At 42.0% G+C, this 20,037-nt stretch overlaps 3 protein-coding genes and 1 pseudogene across 7 annotated transcripts; 1 reads left to right on the forward strand and 3 right to left on the reverse strand.

Annotated features, from left to right (window-relative positions):
• Positions 1 to 520: 520 nt before the first annotated feature.
• Positions 521 to 4,984, forward strand: LOC133905368 (cytochrome P450 CYP94D108-like; annotated as a pseudogene).
• A 64-nt stretch (positions 4,985 to 5,048) lies between these two features.
• LOC133905400 (pentatricopeptide repeat-containing protein At1g52620) lies at positions 5,049 to 9,147 on the reverse strand. Of its 3 annotated transcripts, none has more exons than XM_062347161.1 (3): positions 6,412 to 9,147; positions 5,355 to 5,453; positions 5,049 to 5,279 (listed from the first exon to the last, which is right to left on the reverse strand). In XM_062347161.1, the coding sequence occupies exon 1, from the start codon at positions 9,085 to 9,087 to the stop codon at positions 6,610 to 6,612; it is 2,478 nt and encodes an 825-aa protein (XP_062203145.1). In that variant the 5' UTR covers positions 9,088 to 9,147; the 3' UTR covers positions 5,049 to 5,279; positions 5,355 to 5,453; positions 6,412 to 6,609. The 3 variants fall into 3 exon arrangements, with proteins under 3 accessions (XP_062203145.1, XP_062203143.1, XP_062203144.1); XM_062347159.1 differs by having other exon boundaries at positions 5,355 to 5,475; XM_062347160.1 differs by having other exon boundaries at positions 5,355 to 6,193.
• A 2,217-nt stretch (positions 9,148 to 11,364) lies between these two features.
• On the reverse strand, positions 11,365 to 12,896 carry LOC133905108 (phosphoglycerate mutase-like protein 4). 2 transcript variants are annotated; one of them, XM_062346821.1, is made up of 5 exons: positions 12,753 to 12,896; positions 12,439 to 12,489; positions 12,247 to 12,357; positions 12,042 to 12,158; positions 11,365 to 11,657 (listed from the first exon to the last, which is right to left on the reverse strand). In XM_062346821.1, the coding sequence occupies exons 1-5, from the start codon at positions 12,843 to 12,845 to the stop codon at positions 11,571 to 11,573; spliced, it is 459 nt and encodes a 152-aa protein (XP_062202805.1). In that variant the 5' UTR covers positions 12,846 to 12,896; the 3' UTR covers positions 11,365 to 11,570. The 2 variants fall into 2 exon arrangements, with proteins under 2 accessions (XP_062202805.1, XP_062202804.1); XM_062346820.1 differs by having other exon boundaries at positions 12,042 to 12,173.
• A 2,065-nt stretch (positions 12,897 to 14,961) lies between these two features.
• On the reverse strand, positions 14,962 to 17,565 carry LOC133905390 (phosphoglycerate mutase-like protein 4). Of its 2 annotated transcripts, none has more exons than XM_062347147.1 (6): positions 17,216 to 17,563; positions 16,366 to 16,416; positions 16,162 to 16,272; positions 15,925 to 16,083; positions 15,613 to 15,688; positions 14,962 to 15,399 (listed from the first exon to the last, which is right to left on the reverse strand). In XM_062347147.1, exons 1-6 carry the CDS (start codon positions 17,312 to 17,314, stop codon positions 15,167 to 15,169), a joined length of 729 nt encoding a protein of 242 aa, XP_062203131.1. In that variant the 5' UTR covers positions 17,315 to 17,563; the 3' UTR covers positions 14,962 to 15,166. The 2 variants fall into 2 exon arrangements, with proteins under 2 accessions (XP_062203131.1, XP_062203132.1); XM_062347148.1 differs by having other exon boundaries at positions 15,209 to 15,452; positions 17,216 to 17,565.
• Between the last annotated feature and the right edge of the window lie 2,472 nt (positions 17,566 to 20,037).

The following is a 20,037-nucleotide window of genomic DNA, read 5'->3' on the forward strand; positions in this document are numbered from 1 at the left end:
AAATCCGTTGTGGGATATGTGGCTAAGACAATGAGCTACTTTTCGAAGAAGGGCTATCTGATGGCCACCAATACAGGTGGCCACTGGATCTTACTGCTCATTACCTCCAAGTGGAACTTGGTCTGTACCTCGATTCATTAAAACCAGTAGTAGGACGTAACGGTGAACGGTGAGTACATGACTATACTTTGGTCAAACAGATCCTCGACGAGTAAGTTCTTCATGACTTAGTCTACATATTGAACTTTTTAAACTTTTTTCAAATGTTGACTAACAGATCCCTCTTTGCATGTAGGGCTCTTGACACGTATATACGTTGTGATCCAAAGTACGATCTGAATGAGCCCCGCACACTGACACATAAGACCACCTTTATAGTAAATACCAGTAGACATATTTACAAATAATCTACTACTACATCTTTTTCTTTCGAACTGGCAATTTCTTTTCTCTCGAGTGCCACCAACAACCATCGGGCAATGCCCATGGCTTCTACGTTGCGTGTCACATGCTACTAGCCATGGTAGCAAAGGATATGAAATCCTCGTATGTACGATAATTATGTATAGTCTTTTTATAACTGCTTTCATTCATTTAATATCTGATAATAAAATGATTTTGCTCAAGCTAATTGCATACTTTTTCTATTACTATTTTCATTTAGCAGGAATTCAGCATACCAGACAGCAATATCAAGGAGTCTACAATCTTCAACATTCGAGGACAGATCGCCTTGTTCATAATGACAGAAGTCATTCCTTCGAAAGGGGACTTCCATTGTAGGGAAGAGACACACTGACTTGTGTAATTTGTGGTTGCACTTTCGACTTATGTAATTTCTAGTTATCTCGAGTACACTTGCGACTTAGATACATTATTATTTAAACTTGAGTGATCTCAATGTGTTACCTGATGTCAATATGGTGGATGTACGGCTACGATATGTTTGATATGTTACATAATATTGATGAAGTCGATATGGTGCATATATATGTTTCCTGGTGTGATATGTTTATAGGAGAAGATGACTGCTAAATCCTGACTTTGCTTCAAGATGCAGTCAGAAAACAGGTTAATCCCTTCGGAGGACGAGCATATTAGTGACAGGTGAAAACATCATCATTGACGGGTTGTAATTGCACCCCGTCACTGGGACACGATCATCAATGATAGGTACATTTACCACCCGTCACTAATCACTATAAGCAGAACCATGCAGGAGCGAGGCGTCCACATCTGTGCCATTACAGGGCAACAGAACATGCAGCAAGCTGCAGGGCACACATGCATGTTCAGATTATAGGAGACATAATTTAGTGATGAATATCAACTATCACCCGTCATTAGTGACTAATATTAGTGATGGGTCAGCACCTAGGTAATTATTAGTGACATGATAAGAGTGACAGATATGAGGCTCGTCACTAATAACAGTTATTATCTATCACTAATGATTTATTCCGGTGTAATTGATTCGGTTCTGAGAATTTCTAGAGCCGGAGCTCTGCGAGACCCATAGTGTGTGCTGTGTATATTGTGAAAAAGTCAATGCATGAATATGTACATGTTTGCATTCGAAACCGTTTTGCATTGAGTACGTGTCAAACTCGCCATGCATGCATCGATATGTGGATCCTCGTAAGCGTGTGCAGGACTGCAGGGAGGTGCACTGCATGCAATGGTTCGCTCTCTAAAAGCGGAGTGCTGTACATGAGAGGATCAGAGAGGAGACGTCACCTGACGACTCGAGTACGTGTCTGCATGGCATTTTTGGCCGAACGTACCCTGGTCCACGCACTCTACAGATTTATGCAAGGTTGCTGCAGTCTCATTTGTACGGGGGACAAAGATACCTACCACTCACTAGGTGCAGACTGCAGAGAGTTCAAACTTGTGTACCAGGTTGCGTAGTACGACGAAGACACTTTCTTTGTCAGAACTCAACTCGGAGACAGCATAGAAGCACTGAAGGCCGTGACGGTTGATGTGGAAGGAAAATTCCACTATAATTTGCAGACACATGGGATATTAAGATTGTTCATTTATATTAAGATTCATGTTAGAAAGTAGGTGAAAAAATTATAAAATTAATAAAAAGATTAACAGATAGATAGATACTATGGTAAGAAAAATAGACTAAAAAGATAAGGCATATGGATACCGTTGTGGGACACGGGAAGCATTGCATTTTGTCGGCGGAGCTATTGTGATGCTGCAAATGGAGTCCATCTCTACGGAATGGGCTCAGATTGGAGTGTCGATCTGCTGAAGGCGCGAACGTTACTTTGCGCCGCCATGCCGAGCTCAGTTTGAGCTTCGTGCTATACATCTCCGACCACCTCACAACAACTCTGAGCAAGAAGAAACCCACCACCCATAGACTCAAAGCGCACCCGTTCCTCGGCCACCTCCCGGCGTTCCTCCAGAGCCGTCACCGCTTCCTCGACTGGTCGACGGAGCTCATCCTCGGCAGCCCGGAGCTGAGGATGGGCTTCTGGATCCCCGGGATGCGGACCGGCATCATCACCGGCAACCCAGCCGACGTCGAGCACGTCCTGCGCGCCAACTTAATTCGCCAACTCCATGCTAGAGGACTTCCTGGGGCACGGCCTCTTCAGCTCCGACGGCGAGCAGTACTGCTTCTGGCAGCGCAAGAACGCCAGCCTCGAGTTCAGCAAGCGCTCGCTCCGCAAGTTCGTCGTTGACGTCGTGCAGGCCGAGGTCGCGAATAAGCTGCTCCCGCTGCTCCGCAGGGTCGGCGGCGAGGCCGGCGTCGTCGTCCTCGGCATGCAGGAGGTGCTCGAGAGGTACGCATTCGACACCATCTGCATGCATGGTGGCGTTCGGGCACGACCCGTGCTGCCTCGCAGACGGAGGGATCTTGGCGGAGGCGAAGTCTGACTTCATGCGCACGTTCGGCGAGGCGCGGGACCTCATGGCCCCGGACGATTCTTGGACCCCGTCGAGGTGTGTCATGGAAGATCAAGAAATGGCTTAACGTCGGCACCGAGCGGTGGCGGAAGAAGGCCATCGCCGACGTCTATGGGTCAAAGTTTACAAAATCGTTTTAATCACGGTTATCTGAAAACCGCTCAAAATTCGATAAAAATTCGCTTAAAATTCACTCGATCAAATTTAAAATTCGGCGAGAATTCGAACCGAATCGACAGAACAATAACTAGTCGGTTTACACCGGTTACCGAGCGCATTTGACGATTTATCAACTGATTTTTCTGTATTATCAATAACCGTTCGAATTTATCGGTAACCGTTCGATTTTAACAATTTACCGAGTGGTTTTCTCAAATTTTAGTAAAGTTCGATAAAAAATTAAAAAATAGCTCAATCTTGTAAAATTAATAACTAATTCATTTCAACTTCAAATAAGTGAAACAAATTTTGTTGGTTTATTTGTAACATGACCTACATAACAAAAGTATTTATATTCATAAAAAAGTTGAATATTTTCTGTGAGAAAATGTATTTGCTAAACCAAGTTAAATACATAGTTTACTCTTTGCTAATCAAAAATTATGAAATCAATTTTGTTAGTCTTCTTACATGGTCCTATGTCTTTTAAAAATATTTTCTCATAAATAGTTACTGTTACATGCCGGATTGTGTAAATGTGTTGTAACTAAATTAATTCATAACGAACCCATAATACCTCCAAAATTAGTGAAACTACTTTTATTAGTTTACTTATATTATGCTTTATATAGAAAAAATAATGGTAGATATGAAAAAGTTAATTACGGTGCTTGTGAACTTTGTAAAAATTATGAAGAAATTAATAAAACTCTAAATAAAATAAAACCAATTTTAAAGATCATCTTAAGATACGTTCTGCATAAAAAAAAATATGTGTTTGCATATTAAGCTTTTCCTTAACAAGAATTAATAAATGAGCTGCACGCTTCAACTTTTTTTTCTTTTCAAACTTACTCCCTATAGAATATGATGCAAACTACATTATTTTTGAAAAAAAATTACATAAAATCTTAAAATTGTCTCTAGTTTCTAAAGATTTTTTATTTTTTGATTTTTTTTACTCAAATTCGAAAACCGATCGGTTTGTAAAGACGATGCGACTTGGTAAGGTGATAATCGTGGTTACCGATCGGTAACTGACGATTTTTCAAACCCTGCCATGGGTTCGCCATGGAAATTGTCAGTGCCCGGCGCCGGAGTGCGTCGGTGGAAGACAGAGACAACGTCTTATCGAGGTTCGTGGCGAGCGACGAGGTCATCAGAGACATCGTCCTCAGCTTCCTCATCGCCGGGCGCGAGACGACGTCCTCGGCGCTGACATGGTTCCATGCAGGGCCGAGGATGTGCCTGGGGAAGGAGATGGCCTACGTGCAAATGAAGTCGATCGTTGCTAACGTGCTCGAAGAATTTGTGGCCGGCGGCGGCGTGCCCGAGCACGTGCTCTCCTTGACGCTCAGAATGAAAGGGGGCTTGCCTGTGCAAGCAAGGTTTCATTCTTACATGGCTTCAAACTTTCATGTCTCTCTTTGGGTTGACGATAACGTTTGTAAATTGGTTGTGTTATTGTTTTTTTACTCTTTCTTTTCGAGTTTCATCTATGTAAAGGTAAACTCAATCAGTAAAATGAATGCTTGGCTAATTCTTAAGAGAAGTTACAAATGAATTTTTCATTGAGATTGTACCTCACATTAGAATTCCTATAGAAATTCCTATCGAACATTTCGTTCCATAGGAACTTTGAGCTTCATAGGAGTCCATTCCATTGAAACTCTAATTCCTTTTTATCTTTTTAGTTGTTAAGAAGATGTGCACATCAATATATATATATGTGTGTGTGTGTGTGTGTGTGTGTGTGTGTGTGTGTGTGTGTGTGTGTGTGTGTGTGTGTGTGTGTGTGTGTGTATGTATATATGTGTGTGTATATATATGTATATACTCCAACAACTTCAATATCTCTGCATTAAGTTGTTGTGGTTGCAGGACCAAACAGTAAACTTAAAAGCCTTCTAGACCGACCCAGAGGGGTAACACCAAAAGGTAAATGAAAAATAGAAGATACAGGGTTGAACTATTTGTCATAGCTCCTCTCGTAATAATGAGTCATACGGTCAGTAACTCAGTATGGTCAGCAACTATGTACACAAGTATCCGCACATGATCTAAAAAAAAGCAAGTATCTGCACATACAAATTATGTTTAGTCTAATGTCCTACAGGAGAAAAAAGTATCAACTGTCCTGCGTACCTAGTAGTTATGAGTGATATGAGCAAGCAGCACGCCTTGCTTACCTGCAAGACACTCCAAGAGTTAGCGTGACTCATATCTTCTAAAGAAAAGAAAAAAGGAATCAGATGTGTCCATACCAAGAGCAGTGTAGAGTTGCTTGGATTTGGTTCATCAAGGCATTTCAATGTTCATGAGCTTTAGCAGTTGCAACCATAATTCCCTAGCGATTGATCATTCTGTGGTTTTACATTTCAATGCCTGTGTCATTATGGAACAGATGGAAATATTTTTTTTTAAAAAAATGAAAACGGTTTACCTTGAGAAATGAATTTAGCAATAGGGCAATGACCAACTATAGGAGAAAAAATCATAGGATTTTAATTGATAAGGAACCACTATTGAGAAACTAAGACATGCAGAAAATATTAACAATAGTCACGGTAAAAAAAAAATGTCACAATCTCCTTCCTCATATATCTCCAAATCTCATATTTATTCACATATGTGCCGTTCCTCTACAACAATGCTGATGGGATGGTGGGTGAGAAGCAATCTACAATATTGCTATCCACAGAAAGCAGAATTGATGAATTACAGATAATAACAAATGCTGGAAGACATTAGGCAATTAGGACAATGTGAATAGGATGGTAAAAGGTTAATAGCTTATACTGTATATAGTGTATCTCAGAAAATGAAGGGTTGCATAGTATGTGATCACGGTAATAGCCCCAGGCCCCCAACTTAAAACTATTTACTATATGCACACAAATAGAAAGGGTATATCAAACTATTTATCCATGCTTAAGTTCAAGAGTTGGTCTGGAAGGCTGGTTAAATATCCACACATTTTACCTGTCCATCCAAAAAAAATGATGTGACATGCCAGAAGTTTAGAGTGCGACTCAAATGGTCACTTATCTAAACTATGAGGCACCATCTGGCGGTCCTTTGAACTTTATGCAACAGCCTTTGCCTAACAAGTAAATAGTTGATATAATACACTTGAAGAATGGAAAACATTAATTGTTTTAAGCAAGTATACTGATTGTTGCAAGAACGAAAAAAATAACAGACACATAAAAGCAACATTACTTTGGTTGTCAGTTGTCACGAAATGTTTGGCAATATACAAAGAATTTGTAACAAGCATTGTCTAAACTTGTCTAAAACCATGTATATCAAGATTATTACCTTCAAGGAAGATCTCTACTGGAATATATTGTCTTGCTAATAGCACTGCCAATCTTGAAATTCAGTGCTGGAGGAAATTCTCTTTTAGCAACAAAGAATAGATCATGCTGTTCTGCTCAGTATCCAGTTGCTGAAGTCAAAATCCAAATAACAACTACACCTTGTTTCCAAAAGCCAGGCAAACCATGATTCTGTGAGTCAAGAACCAGAAAATCTCTGCTCTGGATGTTGTATGGACTGAATCTCGTCAGCATATAACTGTAAAACCCTAGATACTTCGCAGCTAACTGACTTAACTACATGTTGATCGAATAGCGTCTTGTACCTAAAGATTATCTTGAATTCATCCTTCTGAAATTCATTAGGAAGGACGCTCCTCCAGTTCCTTTGTTTTCCAACAGAACAAAAGCCATAAAGGAGTGAAAGGAAGGTTATAGGGTCTGGCGAGTAGCCTTTGTTAACCATCTTATCTTTCAAGTCCAGTGCCTTCCCAAGCATATCATGTCTACACAGACTGAAGACAATAGCATTGTATGCTGAAATCCTTGGGTCCCATCCATCAAAAACCAATCCCTTGAATACATCTAAAAGAACATTCTTGTCATGCACCTTAATAGTACTACTGCAGTTTGAGTTGATGATACAGTGCATACTGTTTGTGAGCCCATTAACTAAATAATGCGACGTAACATCATTAGGAGAACAACGGTTAAGCAGCATTTGTTCAAAGTATGCAACAGCTTTCATTACTTTATCTTTCTTAAACAGACTACCAATTAGAATTGTATAGTGTATAACATTAGGACACAGACCTTCAGATTGCATATTTGCCAATATATCTTCTGCAGTGTCTGTATCACCTATCTTGCAGTATCCACTTATTAATGACGAGTATGTAACAACATTTGGTTTGCATACCCGCTTCATCATATCGCATAATAACCTTAGAGATGCACTTATATTACCTTGTTTAGCGTAGCCATCGATAATCGTAGTATATGTAAACTCATCTGGGATGCACCCAACCTTTCTCATGCTGCTCATGCATAGAATTGCTTCATTCATCATTCCAAACTGACAGTATCCTTTTATCATAGCATTGTGGCCAACAACATCTGGGCAGGTACCTTCTTGTTCCATGAATTCAAATATTTTCCTTGCGTCACTGAGATTCTCACTCCTAATGAAACCATCAATTAAAGTGGTATACACAAATTGATCAGGCTGCACATTTTGCTCAAGCATTTCTGCAAGAAGGTTCTTAGCTGCAGGAAGCATCTGTTTCTTGCATAGACCACTAATCAATACATTATATATGTTAACATCAGGCATCACCTGCCTCTCTATCATCTTATCCCTGACAATCAAGGCATCACTGACCTTCCCAGCAACAACAAGGCCATGAATTAACGCTCCAAATGTAACCACGTCAGGAGCATGCCCTCTTTCGATCATTTCCATAAGCAAATCCGACGCAACCATCACTTCTCCTCTGATGCAGAAACCATGAATCAAAGGAGTATAGCTTAATTGATTTGGTTTCAACTCCCTCCTAATGGCTTCCCTCAAAAGATGCTCAGCCTCTCGAGCATGCCCTTCCTGACAAAACGCTGATATCCAAGTATTAAACGTGATGATATCCGGGTCACACCCACTTGCAAACATTTGCTTCAGAACAACCATTGCCTGTGATGCTGACTGCCATTTGCACAAAGCATCAATCACAGTGTTATAAATCTGCACATTTGGGAACAATCCTCTCACCCTCATCTCCCAAAGTAAACTCCCAATCTTCCCCAAATCACCTTTCCTCCCGAGCCAGTTAATAAGTGTTCCATATGTCACCACGGTTGGCAAGAATCCCTTCATGTCCATATCACCCAACAGCAACAATCCCCTCCCAATGTCCCCGCGCCGGCAATACCCATCGATCAATACATTGTAGAACACAACATGTGGAATGCACCCTTCTCCCCACCTCGCCTCAATCAGCTCCCTCCCCTCCTCCACCCGCCCTTCCAAGCACAACCCTCGGACTAGCACGCACGTACTGTAATTATCCGCGCCGTCCTCGTCGGCAAGCATTTCGTCATATAGCTTGTGGGCGTCCGCCCAGCGGCGGCGCTCCACGAGAAGCCTGAGCAGGCGGTTGCAGTGGCTCACCTCAGGGAGCTTGCCGTACAGCTCCCTGGCGCGCTCGCACATCTCGGCGGCCTTCCCGTCCATCCCGGCATCGGCGTAGGCGGCGGCGAGCTCGCCGAGGCAGGCGCGCGTGGGCGCGGCGGCGGCGCCCCCGAGGGACATGGACTGGAGCGTGGCCTCCGCGGCGTCAAAGCGGCGGGAGCGGGCGAGGAGGCGGAGCAGCGCGGAGTGGGCGAGAGGGGTCGTCGGAGCGTCATGGTGGTGGGTCTGGTACCAGGAGACGAGCGCGAGGGCGAGGCAGGGGTTGGGGAGGGAGGAGACGGCGGCGGCGAGGCGGGCGTCGGAGAGCGGGGAGGGGAGGAGCGCGGCGAGGGAGCGGGACCAGGTGGGGTTGGAGGAGCGGGTGGCGAGGGCGTGCGCGAGCGAGGCCGCGAGGGCGGGGGTGATCGGTGGGTGGTTCGGGTCGTGGCTGCTGCTGCGGCGGCGGTGGCGGCGCGGGAGCGGGGTGATGCGGGGCAGGAGCCTTCTTGACATCAAACGCTGCGACGGCGGCCGCGGTGCGAGCAAGGGTGGATTGGAGGCGGCGAAGCGTCGTCGCGGCGGCACCAATTGATGGCAGCCGAGGCCAGCGTCAAGCTTTTTACTGCATCACGGCCGTTGAACTGCCAGGTTGTATGCCCTCAAGACGCATCCAGCCGTCCACGTAGTTTATCTTTAGTTTTGGATCGACTCAATATTCCATAAAATATAAAACTCGCATCCCTATGTCCACGGAGTTTAGGCGTTGTTTTTTTCCCGAGACGACAGGAGCTCTGCCAAAATCAATTAAGAGTATTTACATGAGTTTTAGATACAACATAGACTTAAAAAAAGAAAAAGAGACGATAGTCGTTAAACGAAACTATAAGTAAATAAAACAGCAAAATGCCTGACCCCGAGGACAAGATTGTCAGCCCATTAAGAAGATTGTCTGTCTCCTTTGGAGGATATCTTCTACCGTTTGGTTTACAATTTGATTCGATGTTCTTGTTAAATTCTGAAAGGTGATATGGTTTCTTTCCTTCAATACATTCTACTAAATATAGATGAGAATATTATTTATCGCATATCACTATTCTTTTGGTGTGGTTGTCAAAACCTTATGACACCATTCTGCCACATTGCCGTGAGGGTCTACGGGTGCTGAGGGAGTTTCATATGCAAGGATAAAGTCACCTATGGTCGCAGAGAGCGGAGTCTGGATTAGGCTTGAAAACGGAGCAAATATTTTCCGCTTCGTATTCGAAAAAACAGATACAAATGATCTTATCCGGATACGGATATAGATACGGATATTTTCAGATTGGATACGGAAATGAAAACACTTTTTTGCGTCAGATAAGGATACGAAAATGAATATCCGATCAAATTCAAAACAGATAATATCAGTTTTTAGTTTTTCAGATTCAGAACTTAGAGATAACAATATTCAAATGACTATATTTTCCAAACTATAAGTCCGATTTACAATCTGACTCTACCATTATTATCTTTGTAATTAAATCTATAAAATAAGATCCTATTTGGCTATATTTTGATAGGAAAAATTTTCTATGACAAGTGAGCCCCACGTCATACTCTCAATTGTCTCAAATTTTGGTATGGTTGCAAACCAAATTTATGCATAATTTAAAGGGTCTTTATCATTTGACAGATATTCAGATCCGTATTTATATTTGATTCGTGTTCGCACCATATTTATTTTCGATATTATCCGTATTCGTTTTTATTTTCGATTAAAAATAAAGATAAAGATATAGAATGACTATTACCAGTGTGTATCTGAACCGTTTTCATTCTGAGTCTCGACGTTGTTGCACTTGAAGGACATTAAATTATGATTGCGTCAAGTATTTTTTTACTGGAGAGATTAGTTGCAATCCAAAAATTGCAATGTGATCCAGTGAACATAAAAGTTCATTATTATATTACACTGATAAGTGAGAGCATAGTAGCGGTGGAAGAATCGGGAGGAATTCTTCATCCGTGAATGTCTCGATCGCCGAATGGTTTTTTTTTTCCTAAAAAAATTGAGATGATTCAGGAATGGATTGCGGCATTGTTGCAGTAGCCCACAACGCCTCAAACAGGAGTTGGTCGGTACACGAAACTCAAGTAGGATGAACATATAACATGTTCCTCTCTTCACGGTTGATTTTAGGCAGAGGCGCCATCGTCGCCAAATGCATTCTGAAGAAAGTAATCTTCTTTGAGGTGACCGACGTCCCCGAACTTGTCAAGGATCCAATGGCCGTTGGAACCGGAGATATGGAGGACACTGATTAAAGTGTTGGGTATTCCTCTGCGAACCGAGCAAGTGGGATCAGCATGCCTGCAGATTTCCTGTATGGCTGCGCCATGGGAGACCACGATCACCCTCTCCCTTGTGGTGTGAGCAACAGTAAAATATTTCTGATGCTACATTAAAAAATAGTATCCCTGACTTTGAATACTGTGTAGATTTACTGTTTATTAAAATAATGTTCACATTTTACTGTTTATAACGTTACTATATCACTAAATTTTGTGCGTACATTTCTGATCCAACGCCTCACACGAGTTTAAAGTCATGCTACAGTACCCCTGACTTCAAACGGTGTGAAGTCAGGGGGTCCAAATCCGTCAATGCAACATATGACGGCATAACCACACGACTAAAAAAAGCTTCAATTTGAAGTTGTTCACTTGTTCATTGGAAGTTTGGAGTTAAGAGAACTTGACGACCATAACTGTACAGATCAGATGCAAGTTTCGACAGAGTGAAAAATAGTACCATGCAGTTGTTTTTCTAAATTCTGTCAGCTGTATTGTGCTGAATACTGATAACACGCACTTAATGGACTATGAAAAATTTAGTAAATCACACTCGGTATATATTTTTTTCTGTGTTTGAAACCATAAAGAAAAACAAAAGAGTAGCCTCACTATCTTTTCTCAGCAAAAAAGAAAAAAGAAAGAAAGAAACCTCGGTATGAGAACTACCGCTTACCCTTGTGCTTCTCAGCTATTGTGTTCAAGTAGGAAACACACCGCTCAGATAGTTGATCAAGACTCTCCCCACCACCCTATCAGAAAGGGAATGTTTCTTAGATAACTCGTAGTAGCAACCAACTGAAAGAGGGCTAGAAGGATTCAACGTCATTGTCAACGCATAATTTTCAGCAAGCATGTGGATGTGACCAGATTGTATCTCCTTGACGTAACGGTAAGAGTTAATAAAGCTTACATTATCCAAAAATGTGGATGTGACCAAACTACAAATGTTTAAACTTCTATCCTGCACATACAGGTCATCTTGTGCATGTTCTTGAATGACTAGTGGTTGATGCTGCATTTGGGCTAATGCGAATCCTGCGGCGACATGGCTACCGTTTTACACCAACTAAAACTAAGAAGTACTTTTTTTTTGCGAGGAAGAAGTACTTGAAAGGAGAATGGAAGTAAGTTACAGGGATTTCTTGGTTTCTCTCATCAGATGACAAAGCCTTGTAAGATTCAGGTTTGCTTCTGACGGCATCACCATACTGCAAACCCTGGAGATCTCCCATGTGCCTTTCTCTCAGTGCCTGATCAAAAACCAGCTGAAACAAACAGTAACTCATGGAGTGAAAAACATTGCAGACTAATGGAGGTGGCGTTCCAGAATCTCCATACATTGCATACATCGCAAGCTGTTGCGATAGTTTGCGCTGTCTCGGCAGCACGCTTCAAATCAGAGGAGTACACAGCAGCTGGCTTGGCTTCTTTGGACAGCCGACGGGCAACCTTCAGGTTTTGTATCAAATCAGAATCACATAAAACCCCAGATTATAATTCCACATCATAATTTCATAAAGTATAGCATACCATGGCAGCTTGCTGTCTACCAGTGTCATTTAGCTCCGGGTCCATCTGTCCCTGTTACAAGAGTTTGGGTCTCTGTCAGATGCATGGAGGAAATTGATGGAAGAACCGTGAGAAGGGCCTGTACTTTTAGTAACTGTCAGATGCACCCAGTTCACTGGAGGAGGAGCAATTTCAAGTCATACCATTGATATCCCAAAACAGCAACAAAAAAGATCATCTGAAAAATGGAGGATTTTTTCTTGGTACAAATTGCAGGTGGAGAAGCCAATAGTGATCGGACGAGTGTAGAAGGAAGACAAGAGAAGAGAACCGACCTGAATGGTACGGGAGGCGTTCCACGACGTCTCTCCATGCCGCACCACCACCACCTCCGCGAAGTGCTCACCGGCCGACGAGGCTGGAGGCATTGCTCAATTGGCGTGAACGGCTGCAGAGGGTGAGAGGGGAGTACGGATATCTCGTAGCTGCAGCAGCATTGCAGCTTCCAGGACCACTCACTCCATTGCTTTCTGATGCCACTGGCCTTGTGGGGAATCCATCGGCTTGCGCTGATGTTCTATTATTAATTCTCAGATTTGACTGTAATTTCGTTGGGTTCCGTTATTTTAAGATGGAAAGACAGTGACCGGTTAACAAGAATTTAAACTTTTAAGCACTTAAACCAATGGAGCACTCTCAAATGCCATCCTCTTGAGAGTGCGCCATCCGGATTCCGGAGACCCCTTCGCCGCCAAAAGTATTCTCCCGAAAGCCATTATCGCTGAGCAATAATATTACACTAAAAAATCTTACAATTCTACTTACAATCTCTACTGTATAAAATATAATTTGATTCTCGCGTCATCTCTTTCTCTACTCTCCTACATCTAATTAAAAACCCTAAATTTCGAATGATTTATCCACTTTTACTATTCACACTCGCCTTTCAGCATACCCGTCTTGTTACTAGCTATAGATATTAAACCGATTTTACTACTAAAAGTAAATAAACAAATTAGGAGAAAAATTAGCGGACAATCTTCTTCCTTTTCAGATCCTATTTAAAATCAAACTACGATATCACTCCTAAAATATTCGTTCGATGGCACTCTTATGACGCATTCATATCTCCATACCTTAAGTTTTTATTTAATATTATTATATTTAATATTTATATTTTTATTGTAATGCATCAGCGCTTTGGCTAGTGGAATCTAGTATGCTTGTTCAAGATTCCTGTCAAGAACGAACACTCACGCTGCATTCGTTCCCCTTCCTCCTCCCCGGGCACATCGAGGTCCTTTCCCAAACGTTCTCACTTATCTCTCTTTCTCGTCTTCCCCTCGTCACTGCCTGAATCACTCCTCAATTTGCTCAAAGTTACATTTGCTCTGCGTTCTTCAATTTGTGCTGAAATTTCTTAAATCTCTCGAGTTCAAAGTTCATGGATTGGAGGTCATATCGCCCTTGGATTCGAGTTCAAAATTCTTGAAATCGAGCTCAAAGTTATTTGATTTTTTATTTCAAAGTAGGAATATTCGAGTTCAAAGCTCTTATAATCGAGTTCAAATTTATTTGATGTTGGAGATGATCTTCCTCCTTTCGTAGGATAACTCGAAGTTTAATGGAGGCTACACATTCATGTGATTGCAGGGTTATTTCAGGGAGTGCAGGCGAAGATCGCGAAGTACTTTCGGTCGAAGGCTGAAGGCGTGCCCGCGGTCCCGGCTATCCTCGTCGGCGAAGGCGGGAGCGGGCTTTCGGTCGGAAGCCGAAGGCTACACTGGTAATTTTGTTGACCGGAATGGACGAAAGTAGCAGTGTGTCTTCGAACTGGGACCGAAGATCGGCTCGTGGCGTCGAAGGGGAGAAGCGAAGCCCGTGGTGAACCTCCGGGCCGATAGCTGAGAAACCTTCGGCGGAATCCCGGGGTTACTGAAGGATGTGACTGGATGACGGGACCCGCTTTAATTGTCCGAGACAGAATTGTAATTATGTAAATATGCTTGATTGTACCATAATGCTTTCGAATATTCTAAGGATATAGCAGTTAAGAGGGTAGAAACTGTAAATCCCATGTGGAATGGTTAAGTACGAACTATAAATAAAACCATACTGTATCCGAGACAACGATAATCAATTGAGACAGTTTACCCCAAGCACGTGTCACCTTTAGAACCCTTCGACTTTCTCTACAAACGAAGGTTCACCTTGTCGAGACTTCGGTTCCAACATTTGATATATGAGTTCACAGTGTGAATATTCGAGTTCAAAGCTCGTAGGTAGGATCGAGTTCAAAGTTACTTCATTTTTAACGTTAACAAAAGAAAGAAAAGAAAATAAGGTCCGCTTCAAGAAGTTGAAATCTAGCCATCTTGGTCGCTTTGTAGTGCGCTTGTTTATGATTATGCTTACGATGCAACTTACTAGGCGAACATAACATCTTCTTGTTCATGGTTATACTGGACAGAATTGGCTCATGTTTGCAGTTTGGAAACTCACCCAATTTTAGTAGAGAGAGATTTCAACATATCGAGGCGTCCAGGACAAAAGCAATGCTAATTTCGAAAATATGGTTATATTGTATGCATCACAAGATGCAAAAGATCGTAACTTTTTTTCATCGTCTAAAAATGGTTATACTGGACTAGACACATGAAAATTAGCAATCGAAGAACGGAATTTTTTTCATGCCTCAATTATTTGTGTCTGAATCTCCGACTGTATCGACCATGAACCGCTGCTCTTGTTACGCGGAGGCCCCGTCGCCGCCGAATGCGTTCTCCAGAAAGCCATCTTCACTAGCCAGATGGCTAGCATCCCCATACCTCTCAAGGATCCACCGGCCAGTGACCCCGAAAATATGGAATACATTCAGCGAGGTGTTGGGGATGTTCCTTCGAATCGAGCTGTTGGGTGGATCAGTGTGCCGGCAGAGCTCCACTATGGCAGCGCCATGGGAGACCACCACCACCCGTTCACCTGCCAATGCAGCGGCAGCATTACAAGACACTTTGAGTCTTCAGAGTTCAGAACTGCCAATGAGCAGATAAGATATTCACAAGGAGCAGAGCAATGTTCAGAACATATAGGAGGAGTCTGATTTGTTTAGTCTGTTTCGCAAACTTCACTGTAGTGTTAACTATATGTGAATTCGGGAGATGAAGAAAACTAAGAATGAGGTTTGCAGCTTACCGATGTGTTCCCGGGCAATTTTGTTCAAGTAGGAGACGCAGCGCTCAGTTAGCTGATTAAGGCTCTCTCCACCACCCTGAACATCAGCAAATGAAGTGCAGGGTAGCATGGCTGTAATATTGGTACGCATTGCTAGAGGGAACTTGTGAACACCTTTTTCAGAGGTAACTAGCAACATTCGGTCATTCGGTGGGAAATACAGGTATAGTTATTCACATGGCTTAAGTCAATTTAAGTTCTTACTAAAACAACTCATCGGTAACCATTTCAATGGAGACGAAGTTGGAAATTTCGTTGAAGGGGTGTACTTACTGGTATTTCTTGGTTTCTGCTGTCAGGATCAGAACCCTTGGTAATTTTAAAAATATCAAAGCCTTTAAAAACATCTGGGTTTTTATTCACAGCATCATCCCACTTCAAGCCTTGGAGATATCCCATGTGCCTTTCTCTCAGTGCTTCGTTAAGCACCAACTGAAACAAAGTGTTGCTGAGAGGGGGGCACAAATACAGAATGCAATTATCCTTAAAAAAAGGACAAAATGCACTTACATTTGATACACCACAAGCTTTTGCTATAATTTCCGCAGTCTCAACAGCACGCTTCAAATCAGAAGAGTATATGGCAGCTGGTTTGGCTTCTCTTGACAGCCGACGGGCCACCTTACGAGTTTCATCAGATTTTCAACAAAAATGTCAAGACTACAAATGGAACTGCAAATATTCATCATTGCAGTTTAAGCAAATGAACCTTACCACAACACCTTGCTGTCTACCAATCTCATTTAGCTCTGGATCCATTTGTCCCTGTTTAAGGATTCTGAGTTAATTTCGCTTTCCCGAAACAAGTACAGTTGATGGAAGAATAGCTACAAGGACCTATCCAAATCTAGAATGTTGGATTGTAGATATTAACACATTGCTGTAGTATATCGCAAAAGACATGATATCATTTCCTAGCTTCAAAATTTAACCAACCATGATCGAACTATTGGAGTATAAAGAAAAATTCTTACCAACTATTTGCATGCCTGATTTACAAGGTGAAGGCAGCATTACTAGATTATCAATGTATCAACATGTAGGTAAATAGGGATGCAGGCCTACAGGCTACAGAGATATTGTTTTCTAATTCCTCAAAAAGATAAAAAAATGTTACCATTTTCTACGTACAGATATGATGACAAAGAGACATTATATGATTTTGTCAGGTATAAAAAATTAGACAAGGACACTAGGAACGTGGCATCAAAACGTTTGGAGTTTTTTTTTTTTTTTTGACTGACGAAATAGTTGACAGATCAAAACAAGCATAAACATATGCCGTTAGCACTCGAAGGATGGACAAATTGCCTGAAATCAATCATGTTTGCTTCTGACTCATCAACAGCTTTCCTCTCAATCAATAGGTGTGTCTGATTCGAGACATGAGAAATACAACTCGAAAATAACACGGGTGTCGGAATCTACTCAGTCTTGGGTGACCAATTCAGCAAAGAAATTTGGGCATGGGTGTCCGGGTGACACTGGCCTCTTGTTGGGGAAACAGTAGTACAGGGTGCATCATAAATAGAAGGACGGCGAAGAATGAGGAGGGGCGACCGACCTGAACGACGCGGGAGGCGTTCCAGGAGGTCTCCCCGTGCCGGACCACCACCACCTCCGTGAGCTGCTCCTCGCCGCCGAGCGACGGGGTGGGCGACATGGCTCTGTTGCTCGTGGCGGCACCTGCTAACCGCAGCCGCAGCCGAGAGGGAGGAGGAGGAGGATGCCAACCTGATATCCGTCTGGGGTTAACGGCCGCTTCCGGGACGCCGCCGTGCTGGTCGCCGCTACCGGACGGACGCCGCCGGCCTCGTGGGGTGTTGCTGGGGAACAGATGGACTAGCTAGCATATCCCCTTTCCTCCTTCCCGTCTCCTCTTCTCATCGTGCTTGCTGACCACCAAACTAGTCATTGCAAAAGTCTTGCCGTTAGCATGATGCAAGGATAGTGACACGGTTCCAAATGACAAAGAAATTCTGAAGAGCAAGAGGTCACGTTTTCCATCAGCATCAATTCTACACGTCATCGCGAAAATAGAAGCGTTTTAGCCATTTCTTAGAGCATTTTTTGTTGTTGTTGGTGGTGCATATTAGAGATATTCGGTGTTGTTGTATGCTATCATCTTTACTGCTTAATCTTCTGTAGTTTTTTATCCTCTCGTTTTCAGTAAAGGTGTGTTTTATTATAAAAACTCTTGTTGGGGAGTGGTACTATGTTGGCCCTCATTCCTTAACTTCCACCATATCAACTAACTACAAAGTCAAAGTAACAAGGTTAATATTGCGATAGAGATATTTTTACTATGCTCTATAGGGATTAGGTCGAATGGCGTACGACGGAGGACTAAAGGTCTGAGGCTATAAGCGATGATCCCGAAGAGAACACGTGAAGAAAAGAACACTGAAGGGTGAAAGCGATAGCGAAGCCTAGACGCAATGCGAAGGTCAAAGCCCAGGCAAAGAGCAGGGAACAAAGCTTGAAGGATGAAGAGCAGAGATCGAAGCCCGGAGGACGAAGAGCAGAGATCGAAGCCTGGAATACAAAGGGATACTACGAAACCCGAAGGATGAAGAGCAGAGACAAAAGCCCGAAGGATGAAGGGATGCAACAGAAAGATATTCGACAAGACAACAGAGGCCAACCCAAAAACGATCCCACGGGATAACAATAATCTGGCGAGAAAATAAACAGAAGGAATTCACCACCAACCTCGAAGGGAGACTCGATGTGGGTCCCATGGGACACGTGTTGAGCTTAGTTAGGTTAAGACTCTGTAAAGGTATATTAATTGTAATACTTTAAGAAGTGCCATGGTGGGTGGGCGGCGCTGGGCGGAGAGGCCACTGGTGGGCGACATCGTCGAGCGGAGAGGCCATGGGCGGGCAACGGTGCCGGGCAGGTAGCGGCCAAGGACCGTGAGGCACCGAGCAGGTGGTGGCCAAGGGATAAAATATTGATGTGTGTGGGGCCAATGCCTGAATGGAACTTCTTGATTCTTTTCAAATATTCATTTGGCATGGTAAAAACAATGGTAATGTATTCTATCTTCAGTACAGTTCCAAAACAATGATTCTTTGTTTGCAAGTTTAATTAGATTTATTGTGACATATACAACAATTATTTACATTTTTTGTCCAAACTATTTATTTGCCTGTGCGTTACAACCAGAAAAATAATAAAGGAAGAAAGAAAACACAAGACAAAAAAATGTTGTGTGAACATGTCAAACTTAATTAGAAGATCTCCCTTCTAAGATGATACATCATTGCTCATATTTCGTGTATGAAATTTCAAAAGATAAATGAGTACCACATATTAGTCATTTCATTGGAGAAAATGTATCTTTCAAATTTTTGTTGTACAGAACTAAAACTAACATATAAGTTGTGAACCCATGATGGCAAATTGATAGAGAAATTACTTTCCCAAAAAGAAAACTACAAAAGAATAATTTAACCAATGTAAAATCATACTACATGATTTGCAACCAGGGAATATTTCATCAGCCCTACTTTGTAAATCTCCTCGTCGAACTAGGCCACTTGCACACATTTTCCCATAGTTTTATTTCTCATGAAAAAGGGAATTTGCATTGGCTCAAAGCCTCGTTTCCTCAGGAAAGCTAGCCCAAAATTTATCAATGCCAGGTTCAGAGAACATCTTCTTTCTTCAAATAGTAACAACCCCTTCCACCATACAGGTCAGCACCTTCAGAAATTAATTGAATAGGAAACAAATTATGAGAGGTACCTAAAAAATAAGAAACAAAACACAGTACCAATCATGGGATTGTGCATAAGTGCATATTTAATATATCTCAATAACCTGTGATATCACATAATGCAAGGCATTAAACAGTTTCCTGATTCATTTTACATCATCCAAATTGTATGATCAACAACAATGCTAAAAAGTAAAAGCCATTAATGTTAAGTGCTCACTTTGCATTAAAATAAATACCCAAATAACTAGGAGACTAACTTTGTTCAACAAGAATATTGCATATGTTGATCTTGTTATCACTGGCTATTAAAATCCCATGGAATTCCATTATCGTCATGCTTGTGCTCAGAGAGACAGAATTTACTACTATGATTATAGATGATGCCTCAACTGAAGGCGTATAATCCAGAACATATGATCGTGAACCTCTAAAGCGCAAAGGATATCGAAGAGGAACATTGAGATATGATGCAATGAGAGAGACTGTCTATGATTAAAAGAAAATAACAGTTAGGTCTAAAATTGTAAAATAGTACAAAATGAAGAACAATGTTTAGTTACATGTTCACCTAATTTGAATATTTGTTTGTTCTAGAATAGAATAAACTATAAACCAATAAAATTTTTAAATCCTTAGAAAAGAAAGTAGAAATACCAAAT

This window comes from Phragmites australis, chromosome 22, assembly GCF_958298935.1.
Source record: "Phragmites australis chromosome 22, lpPhrAust1.1, whole genome shotgun sequence".
Taxonomy (NCBI): Eukaryota; Viridiplantae; Streptophyta; class Magnoliopsida; order Poales; family Poaceae; genus Phragmites; species Phragmites australis.

What these genes read in the sequence shown, in the direction of transcription:
- LOC133905400 (XM_062347161.1), bottom strand. Translation starts at nt 9,087, where the DNA reads ATGTCAAGAAGGCTCCTGCCCCGCATCACCCCGCTCCCGCGCCGCCAC.
- LOC133905108 (XM_062346820.1), bottom strand. Translation starts at nt 12,845, where the DNA reads ATGCCTCCAGCCTCGTCGGCCGGTGAGCACTTCGCGGAGGTGGTGGTG. An exon ending in GTAGACAGCAAGCTGCCATG is followed by an intron (nt 12,358 to 12,438) that starts GTATGCTATACT and finishes CAAAACCTGAAG; the next exon opens with GTTGCCCGTCGGCTGTCCAA. An exon ending in AGAGAAACCAAGAAATCCCT is followed by an intron (nt 11,658 to 12,041) that starts GTAACTTACTTC and finishes CCTTTCTGATAG; the next exon opens with GGTGGTGGGGAGAGTCTTGA.
- LOC133905390 (XM_062347147.1), bottom strand. Translation starts at nt 17,314, where the DNA reads ATGTCGCCCACCCCGTCGCTCGGCGGCGAGGAGCAGCTCACGGAGGTG. An exon ending in ACGCCTCCCGCGTCGTTCAG is followed by an intron (nt 16,417 to 17,215) that starts GTCGGTCGCCCC and finishes ATCCTTAAACAG; the next exon opens with GGACAAATGGATCCAGAGCT. An exon ending in AAGCTTGTGGTGTATCAAAT is followed by an intron (nt 16,084 to 16,161) that starts GTAAGTGCATTT and finishes ACTTTGTTTCAG; the next exon opens with TTGGTGCTTAACGAAGCACT.